At 41.7% G+C, this 12,360-nt stretch overlaps 1 protein-coding gene across 1 annotated transcript in view; it reads right to left on the bottom strand.

Moving 5' to 3' along the window:
* Positions 1-11,898, bottom strand: part of TRIB2 (tribbles pseudokinase 2) — a 36,599-nt gene extending 24,701 nt beyond the window's left edge. Inside the window, exons 1-2 of the mRNA XM_007935075.2 lie at positions 11,629-11,898; positions 6,353-6,645 (exon numbers count right to left, since the gene is read on the bottom strand). Of these exons, the coding sequence (XP_007933266.1) occupies positions 6,353-6,645; positions 11,629-11,898 (563 nt within the window). The remainder of the gene's footprint in view (positions 1-6,352; positions 6,646-11,628) is intronic.
* Between the last annotated feature and the right edge of the window lie 462 nt (positions 11,899-12,360).

The following is a 12,360-nucleotide window of genomic DNA, read 5'->3' on the forward strand; positions in this document are numbered from 1 at the left end:
ATGTCCTTGAAAAGGGAAACCACCCTCTAAAAACTGCCTAGACAGTGACATTTGACATGTATCTAAAATGGCAAGACAACTGAGATCTCAGTGTGGTGAGGGGAGAGGAAAAGCTCTGGAGTAAAATACGATGGCTTGATCATCCGACTGACTATGACTTTGAGCAAAGTCATTTAAACCCTGTGAGGTGAAGTTACCTCAAAAATACAATGGGGTAGTGGTCATTCTCCCTGATAATCTCATGGGACTATAAGCAGGGCTGCATGGGCAAAGGTGCTCTTAGACATGCTGGTAACAGAGGATAAGTTTCCTAAAAGTCACTTAAATTTTCTTTGTAACTTGGAAATGCTCTTTAAAATTAAAAAGAATTTAGCTTTGACACATGTCCTCCAGTGAATTGTTCTGGTTTGACATTCACATCTAGTATTTCTTTCCAGTTCTTTCTACAGAGGATCAAGGTCTTTTGCAAAAGTCAAACATAACCCCAGACTGAATGTCAGTTTCTGTATTGGAAGCTTCTTGCATCTCAGTATTTCTTCCCTGGCTCCTGGCACCTCAAGAATTCCTACTTTGCCATGGCTCACTCCTTGGCAGTCTTATTCTACATCCTGTAATGAAGGAGAAATCTAGGTTTGGAGAAAAAGCCCTGGTGCAGAGGACTGGGAGATATGAGTTGATCCTCCAGGTCGCTGTGGGCACAGAGGCAGGACCACTTACCTCTGGGTCTCTGCTTCTGGTTGGCAAGAGAAGAGGATTGAATGATGGACCCTCTGAGACCTCTAGAATCCACTCCTGCTCCACTGTTCTGTGACCTGGGGGCATCTACCCTACTCTGACTGGCTTCACAAATACCTCTTAAACATGTGTTTCACTGGTCACACCACCCGAGACACTACTGATGCCTGAAATTCTGCTCTAAAAGGGACACAGTCAAAGATGATTCTCTATTTAAAAATGCAGAGCCCTGTGAGAGAGAGCACTCATGTCCTTACTCCCTCTGACAGGCAAGTGGATACTTGAGGACTAGTTAACTGGAGAATATATCTGTAGTTCTACTCTTTCCTGTCTGTAACTTTCAGAATTTACACTTTGCACTGCAGGGCCTCACCTATGAAGATGATAATACTGACACACCATGCCATTTGTAAAAAGAATTAAGTAAATTAAACTATAACCTCAAAGTAAGAGGTCAATAAATATTACTTTTTTTCCCTGTTATTACATCTCCAAGAACAGTGGGAAACAGAGAGCAAGGATGATAGCTTAGTCAACACCGGAGGTTATGGAAAGGATATATTTGTATCTTCTAAATGAGAATACTCAAGGAAGTATGTATCTAAATGTTATAAATCAAAAAATACCCTGTTGTTTTTGTGGTGTGCTCTCAAGTCAACTCTGACTCAAAGTGACCTCATAGAAAAGAGGAGAACTAGCCCACAGGGTTTTCTAGGCTGTGATTTTTACAGGAGCAGGAGGAGAACATCAGGTTTTTCTCCTGTGGAGTGGTTAGTGGGTTTGAACCACTGCCCTTTCAGCTGGCAGTCAAGTGTTTTAACTTTTGTGCCCCCCGGCTCCTTAAAAAAGACCTTACAGCCAACATAAGAGAGCAATGACAATAATAAAATGAGCAAAGACAGGCCAGTAGAGGAAGGAGCCTGCTCAAGGTCACAAAGAGTATTAAGGTAAAACCAGGGAAAAGTAGAGAGTCAGTGAAAAAGAGGAAGACCTAGAACAAGATGGATTGACAGAGTGACTACAACAATAGGTTCAAAGCACAGCAACAATTAAGAGGATGATGAAGGACTTGGTAGTATTTTGTTCTGTTGTTCACAGGGTCGCTATGAGTAAGAATTGATCCAATGGCAGCTAACAACAACATGGAAAGAAGACAGGTCTCCAGGCTCTAAGGGTAGAGGTATCTGAGACAAAGATGAGAAATTTTAAGAGTAGCCACCTCAAGCTCTAGATCTTAAAATAGTCCTCCTTCTTCTGTTTGTTAATAACGGTAAAGGCATTCACTATCAAAGACAATGCTATAAACTGTCACAAGTCCCTTTTTGGTTAAAAATATGGGAAAATAATGAACTTCTATGGGTCTAAGAAACCATGTGGATCTCTGCACTCTGTATACTCAAAAGAAAAACAAAAACAAAAAAACCACTCTCCTCAATTCCAGCTTACAGCGACCTCTGTTGGGTTTCCAAGGCAGGAAATCTTTACAGAAGTAGATTGTCCCATCTACCTTCTGCAGAGCACCTGGTGGATTTGAACTTCCAACCTTCTGGTTAACAGTCAAGTGGTTTAGGCACTGTGCCACCAGAGCTCCTCGTGTATATTCAGTTAGATTATAAATGTCTAGGGAATTAATTATTCCACTTGGGTTGAGTAACAATAGGCCCTTTTCCGTGGCTGACTCCAAAATATTTCCCATTTACTCCTCAATTAGGAGCTCTGGTGGCATAGTGCCTAAGGCATTTGACTCCTAACCAGAAGGCTGGTGATTCAAATCCATCAATCACTCCTCAGAAGGAAGACTGGGCAATCTACTTCCGTAGTGATACTGCCTCAGAAATCCAAGGAGGGGTCGCTATGAGTCGGAAACGACTCGACAACAGCAGTGAGTTGTTTTTTTTTTTTTTTTAATCCTCAATTAGCTAATACCAGTGATGAAAAAATCAAAGCACACTTTGTTGTTGTTAGGTTCTGTCTTATTTTGATGCTTTCAGATTTCTGTAAGCAACTGTTTGAAAATATTACAGGTCACTAGGCTGGCCAGATGGCAAACTACTGGAAGGCAGGAAGGTTTCATAGCAAGATCTGTACCAGACTCATAAAAGGTACTCAAGAAATGTTTGTTAAATTGAAGTAAAAAAATAAAACAAAACAGTTGTCCTGGAGTTGATTCTGATTCATGGATAGTATCAGAGCAGAACAGGGCTTCACAGGGTTTTCAATGGCTAATATATTGGAAATAAATTGTCAGGCTTTTCTTCCAAGGCACCTCTGGGTAGACTTGAACTGCCAACTTTTTGGTTAGCAGCCACATGTGTTAACTGTTTGTACCACCCAGGAATTCCTAAATGAAGTGTATTAGCCTTGCAATCAGATGGTCTCAGCTCAGATCCTTCAAAACTTTGTGACAAGAGTCTCTACTCCACTGACCTCTTTCCTACCAGAAGATGAAGATGCCCAAGGTAGTCATAAAAATTCCATAACATCAAATATGTAAAGTCTTTACAATAGTTCTTAGAATACGGTGAGCAATGAATATAAATGAATTGCCTCTACTACCAAACATTCATACTTAGAAAGAAAAAAAGTTTGAAAAGACACTTCAAGACTTCATATTACTTGGTTCCAATGGTTCAACACCAATGGAAGCAGCAGTGAAGACACCAAAAGATGTATTGTATTAGGCAAATCTGTTGCAAAAGATTTCTCTCAAATGCTGAAGAGTGAAGACACCTCCTTGAAGACTAAGATGTGCCTAACCCAAGCCATGGAATTTTCAATCACCTCATGTGCATGTGAGAGCTGGACAATGGATAAAGAAGACTGAAGACGAACTGATGCTTTTGAGTTGTGGTGTTGACAAAGAAAGGGGAAAGTACCATGAACTACTGCAAGAACTAACAAAACTGTCCTGGAAGAAGGGCAGCCAGAATGCTCCTTGGAAGCGAGAATGGCCAGACTTCATCTCACCTACTTTGGTCATGTTGTTAGAAGAGACCATTCTCTGCAGAAGGATATCATGCTTGGTAAAGTGGAGGGTCAACAAAAAAGGGGAAGGTCCTCAAAAAGATGGACTGACACAGTGGCTGCAGTGATGGGCTTAGGTATAGTAGGGATCATGAGGCTGGCACAGGACTGGGCAGTGTTTCGTTCTGTTGTACATAAGATTGCTATGAGTCAGAGATGACTTGATGGCACATAACAACAGTATCTCCTTGTTCTATATGAAGGACTGCTTCTTGGTCTATGTACAGGTTCAGCATGTGCACAACTAAGTGTTCTGAAATTCCCATCCTTCACAATGTTATCCATAATCTGCTTTGATCCACATAGTTGAATGCCTTCGCATGGTCAATAAAACACAGGTAAACATTTTTCTGGTATTCTCTGCTTTCAGCTAAGATCCATCTGACATTAGTAATGATATCCCTTGTTCAACATCCTCTTCCAAACCTGATTTGAGTTTGTGGCAGTTTCTATTGATATACCACTGCAAGTGTTTGAATTATCTTCAGCAAAACCCACCAGTGACTCCTCAGAAGGAAGACTGGGCAATCTACTTCCGTAGTGATACTGCCTTGGAAATCAAAGGGGGAGTCCACTATGAGTAGGATCTGACTCTACAGCAATGAGTTTGGTCTTTGGAATATTAACCATATGGTTTGATAATTTCCGCATTGTGTTGCATCACCTTTCTTTGGAGTAAGCACAAATTTGGATCTCTTCCAGTCAGTTGGCCAGGTAGTTTTCTTCCAAATTTCTTGGCATAAACAAGTGACTGCCTCCAGCACTGCATCCATTTGTTGAAAACACCTCAATGGGTATTATGCCAATTCCTGAAGCCTTGTTTTTTACCAATTCCTTCAGTGCAATGTGGATTTCTTCCTTCAATACCATAGGTTCTTGATCATATGCTACCTCCTAAAATGACTGAACATGGACCATTCTTTTTGATAGAGTAACTCTGTGTATGCCTTCCATCTTATTTAATGTTTCCTGCATTGTTCAATATTTTGCCCAAAAAAGCCTTCAATATTGTACTTCAAATTGCAATATTCGCATCTTTTCTTCAGTTCTTTCAGCTTAGAAATGCTGAGTGTATACCTCCCTTTGGGTTTTCTAATTCAGATCTTTGGACATTTCACCATAATACTTTACTTTGTCTTCTTGAGCCACCCTCTGAAATCTTCTGTTTAATTCTTTTATTTAATTTTTTTCATTCACTTTAGTTACTCTACATTCAAGAGCAAGTTCCAGAATTTCTCCTATCTATTTCGGTCTTTTCTTTCTTTCCTGTTTTTTTAATGATTTTCTGCTTTCTTCATGTATACTATTCTTGATGTCATCCCACAACTTGTCTTGTCTTCAGTACTGGTGTTCAATGCATCCAATCTATTCTTGACATGGTCTTTAAATTCAGGTGGGATATACTCAAGTTCACACTTCGGCTTTGATGGACTTGTTTTAATTTTCTTCAAAATGACCTAGTACATAACTTTATTTACAGCTTATAACGTGTTATTTTTAGTTCAACTGACTAATAAATCTTGATATTCATAGCACTGAAAATTGTGATTAACACATAATATGTTGTTGTTGTTGTTAGGTGCCATCGAGTCGGACCTGACACACAGTGACCCCTCCTTGGGTTTCTGAGATGGTATCACTATGGAAGTAGATTGCCCCATCTTCCTTCCAAGGAGTGGCTGGTGGGTTTGAACCGCCAGCCTTCTGGTCAGCAGTCAAGTGTCTCAGGCACTGTGCTACCAGAGCTCCTAACACATAACATAGGCTTAAGAAATATCTGTTAAAATAGTGAATGAATGAATGATAAATAAGTGATTCTAGGCAGCAAGTGTTCTGAAGACAGAATTTTCAAAACCTCATATTATTCACATTGAAAATGACACGCAGACTTGCAGTAACCCCTTAAGAGTTTCTGACACCACATCATATATATTCACCATCAGAGACTATCCTGGCATCTGTCTTTTGACCATATAATGACTCCTTTGGAGAACACGGTGATCTATTCTCCACGAGCACTTAAAACATTGCAATATTCTACCTCTCTTTGTCCTCCTAAGCTTCCTTCCTCTCACCAGGACTGTTATGGACTGAATTATGTTCTCCCAAAATATATGTTGTAAATTCTAACCTCTTTGCCTGTGGTCATAACCCCATTTGAGAATGGGCTTTCTTTGTTATGTTAATGAGACCGGGTTAATGTAGGGTGTGTCTTGAGTCAATCTCTTTTGAGATATAAAGGAGATTAATACAAGCAAGAAAAGAAACTGAAATGGGAGAAGAGAGATGATAAGCCATGTGAAGATTGCCCAGGAGCAGAAACACAAAGAAACAAGGAATTTTCCTCCAGAGCCAACAGAAAAAGACAGCCTTCCCCTAGAGCCAGCACCCTAAAATCAGACTTCTAGCCTCAAAACGGTCAGAAAATAATTTTTTGTTCACTAAAGCTACCCATTTGTGGTACTTCTGTCCTAGCAGCACTAGATAACTAAGATATGGGCAATAGAGAGAAAAAATGTTCATTGTAGACTTTCACACAGCCTCTATACACAGCCTGTCATAGTACACAAGTCTCAAGAGGAATGAACCTTACCTTTCTTCATCCTTAAAGATGAATTTCCGAAGCTTGAGATCCCGCAGCACTAGGCCACCGTCGTGACAGTGGGCCACTGCAGAGGCAATCTGATAGAACAGTCTGGCCGCCTCTTCCTCCCTTAGCTTCTTGCAAGTGCGTACAAAGGAATGCATATCCCCATAGCTCCGCTCAAAGAACACATAGGCTTTGGTCTCCCCCAGGATAATTTCGGTGATTTGATTGATGTTGCTGTGGGCAGACAGGCAAAAACACGGAGCCAGGGACTCCTGGTAGCAGCTGATATCAAACACCTAGGACAGGAGTGACAGGAAGATCAAAAGTCAGAGGCACCTCTTACCAAATCACTGAATACTCTGATACCTCCTCAGGAATGAACTTTTAAGATGACAGAAAGAGTGCTGAACTTGGACTCATATGATACTGGCCCTGCCTCCTACCAGCTGAATGGCATGAACAAGTTACTTGAAGTCTCGGACCCTCCAAGTATTTACGTGTAAAATAAGCAACTGGTATTTGCTTTATAGTACTGGAAGCATTATATGAAAAACCAAAGGTAAAAATATTTTGCAAAGTGAAACACAAATGACAGGATTTATTATTTTTGTTATTATTATTCTCTCTAAGCCTAATCTCTTTTGTTTAGCTTAATTGAGGCAAAATCTGAAAGCTACCTACCCTAAACCACAGGTAATCCCTTACTTACTTTCAAAAACTAAAAATAAACTGCACACCAATAGCCACTATGCGACATATTGACAATCCATAGATTAAATATCTAAAATTTGCCTAATTCAATACCTTTACTTTATCAATGTGGGAACAGTGGCTCAGAGAACTCAAATGAAACTCAAGCACCCAGTGGCAGAGTGAGGAATAGGACACAGTCTTTTTAATTTGAAAGCAGACTCACTCTCTTTTCTCTTCCCTCCACAGATAACTCAATGAATCAGTTATGCAATGATTTTCTGTGAAACAAAATTAGCCTGGGAAACGCTGGCTCATTGTGGGGGTTGTTAAAAAAAAATGCATCATCAATACTTTTCTTGAATCAGACCCAACAGGAATTAACACTGAGAATTGTTGAGGCTGTAGGGAAAAGCTTCCATTCATTGCCATCCATTCACCTCCATTAAATCAGCAATATAAATCCCTGGGTCTGGAATGTGGTTTTAATATCTGCCCGGGAATGTGAGTAAGAGGAGTCTCTTCTGTGTGTGAAACAATGAGGGGCAGCCACAGTGAGTGTGTGCTGGGTGAGAAAGCATCTAGGCCAGGAATGCTCTCACAACAATACATTTAATGTTATCAGTTCAAAGTCATTTAGCATTTTTAATATGGTTTTCATCAGTGAGAACATACTTTCCTTGACTGTCACTTTGCAGGGTGGTGGGAAAAAAGCTGGGCTAGGAATCACTGAGTTTGAGGCTCTAAACCTGGCTCAGACACCAATAAGCTGAGGGACTTGCATAAAGCACTTAGGATCACTAAGCCTCCTTCCCCTTCATAAAATGAATAGATTGATTTAGAACACTGTTAACCATTTTTAGGAGCTCTGGTGGTGTAGTGCCTAAGCATCTGACTGCTAACCAGAAGGCTGGAAGTTCAAACACACCAGCCGCTCCTTGGAAGATTGGGCAATCTACTTCTGTAGTGATACAGCCTTGGAAACCCAAGGAGGGGTCGCTGTGAGTTGGATCTGACTCAATGGCAGTGACTTTGGTTTCGTTTTTTTGGTTAACCATTTTTAGGTCCAGATCCCACAGGAGAATCTGATAGAAGTGTTGTCCGCGCTTAACTGACAACGCCCATTCTCAAATGCATGCACAATACTGGATTCATTTTAAGAGGGTTTGCAGGCCTTCAGAAGCCCATTCAGAGGCACAGGCTACCATTTAAGAATCCTCAAGTCCCTCCTAGCTCTAAAAAATAAAGTTCTGTGAGTCAAACAGGGATAGCAGAACCTGGGGAGAGTTGGTGCTAACCCTGGGCGAGGAGGTAAAAGTAACATTGTGAATGAACCGTAATGAGGCATCTCAGGAAAGCGGCACAGCTGCTGCCACTATAACCTAGAATTTAAGAATGAATACTTCAACATCTCCAGAGACCACAAATCACACCCTGATACTGTCAAAGGATGACCTAAGAGCAGTGACCTCAGAGGCCTGTTCAATTAGGAATCTGAAATGCTTGAGTCAACTTTTAACACCCAGACTGCAGGCAACAGAAGCCCAGGCAAGCCTCAAAAATTTCACAGAGACTAATAAAGGCTTTGCAGTGGCTAATGTAAACACTATGCATTATATAATGAGGATGATGTGTTCTGAGGCACCACATTGCAGATTTTGTCTCCAGTTCTCATTGACTTATGATTATTTATAATGTATTCTTTGTTTCAACATGCATTTTCAAAAAATAAATGATGTTTTTCCCCCTCAGTACTTTTAGACTATTCCCCTGCCCCACGGATGAAATACTAGATGTACATGGAATGTAAGAACAAATAATAGTAATAATGAAATTTGTTCTTGGCAGCTTCAAAAGGCAGCCATACTCTTTGCAGAAGAAACCAAATTCCAAGATGGTGGACAGAGTATGAAAAATAAAGCTTGTGCTTACATTTTCCCAAATGGGAAGGAGCCAAACTTTTATTAGTAGCTATAACAGGCATTTATGGGCTTGGATTGGTATTTAAACCATCACCTTCAAGTGCAAAATCATGCCATAAGCCCAGTTGCCAGCTTCTTTTAAATGTTTAATTTGGAGCCTTGGTTATGTAATGCGACAGTTCAGATAAGGCAGTAAGATTAGGCCATCACTAATAACATTTGCCAAAAAAAAAAAGAGAAAAAAGTGCTCAATCTGCCAAGATAGTAATTATGTCAATCTGCACAGTAGCTAATAGCAGTTCCATGAAAATTATACAGCTAAGGATCCCTTAAAGTTCCCTTCCTTCATCTTTCTAGCTAATGCAGGCATTTGGAGTATGTAGACAATAAATAGGCCTGATTATATTGTTTAAATGGCCCTGGAACCTCCCTCTATCCAAATAGTATCATGCAGAATTCTCTATACAGATGTCTATTTATTGAACCTGTTTTTGCATATTTTTTTCTTGAGTCAACACAGAACTAGGAGATGTGAACTCTATTTTGAGACATCAAAAGAAATTTGATTCAATGTGTAGATTTAACTGAGCCTTGAAGTAAGCTAAGAGTCCACAATGTATACATCTCAGGGTAGTTGGTAGAAGCAGCCTTATAAAACTCACTTGGAGCTTCCTAGGATATATACAACTCTGCTTGCATAAGAAGTCACCCACATCACCTCTGGTTAAAAAAAGGCAGAAAAGCAGAAGCTGCTATGTCTTAAAGGGATGACCTATGTCAAACAGAACAATGATACTGCACTTAAATCCACTTGAAGCCATACTGTAATTGTTGAAGGGCTGATTCAATCTTGTAATAACCAAATCAACATATCAAGCACAGTTTTAGGCCAAAGAGCAATCTGCAAATGATACTGTGAGGGCTGCCCAAAGGAAACATGTCTTGAAGAATCTGAAGGGTGAAAGAATGAGCAAGGGGCAGAATCACAGCTCCCTTTAAACAAAGAAATAAAAGCAAGATGCTCCTGCAGTACTTGGCTGCAGAGCCTCTTCATTTAAAAGCATCTCCGGTCTTTGAAAATTATTAAAATGCTGTACCAAAGTTTAGCAAAAGGAGTGAAAACGCTCACTGCTAAGTGATTGTGCATATTTCATGTTAGAGTGGCAGCTCTGTGGAAATCATTCATTTCAAAGGATGACTATCCCATTGTGCAACATTGCAGGACTTCTGAGAATTCATTCCAGTTCTGAATAGCCCACTGAATTTTGGTTAACAGGGCACAATTGCTGTGGGTCTCAATTGCTTGGAGAAGACACAACATAGCAAATGATCAGTACAAGCAAAGAGCAGTATTTTTAAAGAGTCTCCAGTTTTCCCCTGAGGTCTGAACTGGACAATCTCAAAACCGATTGGAGACCTCCAGGAAACCTAGTTTTCACAATGAAATATTCTAGTCCCCTATGAAATAAAGCAAGCCCCAAAACTGCCTGTAGTTAATGCTAAAAGTGTGATGCATCATTTGTATTGCAACTGTGCAGAGTGCCCATTTCAATGGCAGCATGTGTCCCCACTTTTCCTCCTTCCCTACCCCCCCAAAAAAATCCAACAGTGAGCAAATTTAAAATTAAGTGAATTAATGAATTCTTGATTTATGTCCAATTCCTGGGTAGCAGTATACTCTACCGTATCCTTGTCTTTCTTCTTCTTCTTTTTTTTTTTTGGCAATTATTCCTGTCCTCATCCCCTTGTCTACAGCACTGCACGGGTGCACACAAAGGCACACAGATACACTCATACATACATGAACCAGTCACAGTTCAGGGTCATAGACAAAAAAGGAAAGTGAAGCGTCCATCCCTGTACCAGAAATCCCACCAGTCTCCAAAGGCTAGCCTCTAAACCATACCGGCAAAGGTGTGCGTTGAGGCAGACGGGAGATGGGGGAAGTAGGGGGTAGGCACGGAAGTCTAAATATGAGAAGAAACAGATAAGAGAAAGACTCAAAGGATTGACTTATTTCCTGCACTCAGAGGTGTGCCGGCGACTTTGATTTCAACCATTCAACCTTCCTTTCAAGGTTCTAGGCCAGAAAAGGCTCTTGGTAACCTCCTACACCTCGCTGGGCCCCCAGGCTCAGCCAGAGGGGATACCTTTGTGTGTCTCTTTTAAAGGGCACCTTTGGAACAAAGGTTTAACACCTGCACGCTGCTAAGAACAATGGCTAGGAAAGGAACTAAATCATCCGTGTCTTAAATTAGCGGGGATTCCCTACTTCCACATTGGAAAGGGAGGGGGCAAAAACAGGCAGAAATCCTTGCAGCAGCGGTATTCGGCCCCGCGCAGTCGATCTCTATGTGTCTTGAGAGCACGCGTGTCCGTGGCCGGGCCGCAGTCCTGCCGCTCCCCCGCCCTGGGCTCTCCCCAAAACACCCCCGCCGCAACCCGCCCCATTGTCTGAAACGGTCTAAAAACTTCGTAACTAGTCGAACATGATCATGAAATAAATAAACTTAAGAAGGACGCGGATATTAAACCGCGAATCTCCCTCCCCCAGACTCGAGGACTTGGCGACCTCAAGCCCCTCTCCCGCCCTCTTCAAAGGGCCGGAACCTTTTTAAAAGGCAATAAATAAATAAATAAATAAATAATCAAACCCGGGCTCTTTACCTTGCACACCAGCTTCTCTCCACTGTGCAGATGCACGGCACGAAAAACGTGGTCTCCCTCCAGAGGTTCCAACAATAAGTATTTCCCGATGCAAGAAACGCAATGCGACAAGTTCGGAGTCTCAGGCGGGCTCGGGGAGCCGAGGTTCGGGCTAAAACTCTGACTGGGCTCGGCGGACCTTATAGACGACAACTCTTCGAAATCCTGTGTTTTGTTCCGCGATCTCCCATATCTTGCTATTGTGATGGGGGTAGACCTGTGTATGTTCATGAGTGTGGGGATCACACACGACCAACAAAAAAACCCGCTGGCGAGATGAGTTGCTGGCGAGTGTGGCTGCAGGCGCCTCTGTGTCACGGATTTTTAAGAGGATGAGAGGGGAGGGGACGGGAAAAGGGTTATGTGAAGTAGTTAGAAGCCCCCAAATGGGCACTGCTGGCACCTTATCAGTTCTGAACCTGGTTCCCGGGAGTATTCGGTTGACAGGCAACTCGGATTCTTTTGTTACTCCAAAGCAGCCGGCGATTTGAAGAATCGCCTCACTTTTAGTTTCTCTCTCTGTTTTTCCCCAACTTGAATCTAAAGGAGCAACTGAATTGCTAAGGTGGGGAGCTGCAGCTCCGGCTTTCCAGAAGCGATCCCCGCACAGGCTTTCGAATTGCAGAAGGGGCGGAGGAGCCCTACTGTAGTTGTGCAATCTTCGCAGAGTCCACAGCAGCGGCTTAATCTCAA

This window comes from Orycteropus afer, unplaced genomic scaffold (assembly GCF_000298275.1).
Source record: "Orycteropus afer afer isolate SDZICR_OR568_19922 unplaced genomic scaffold, OryAfe1.0 scaffold00025, whole genome shotgun sequence".
In the NCBI taxonomy this organism is placed as follows: Eukaryota; Metazoa; Chordata; class Mammalia; order Tubulidentata; family Orycteropodidae; genus Orycteropus; species Orycteropus afer.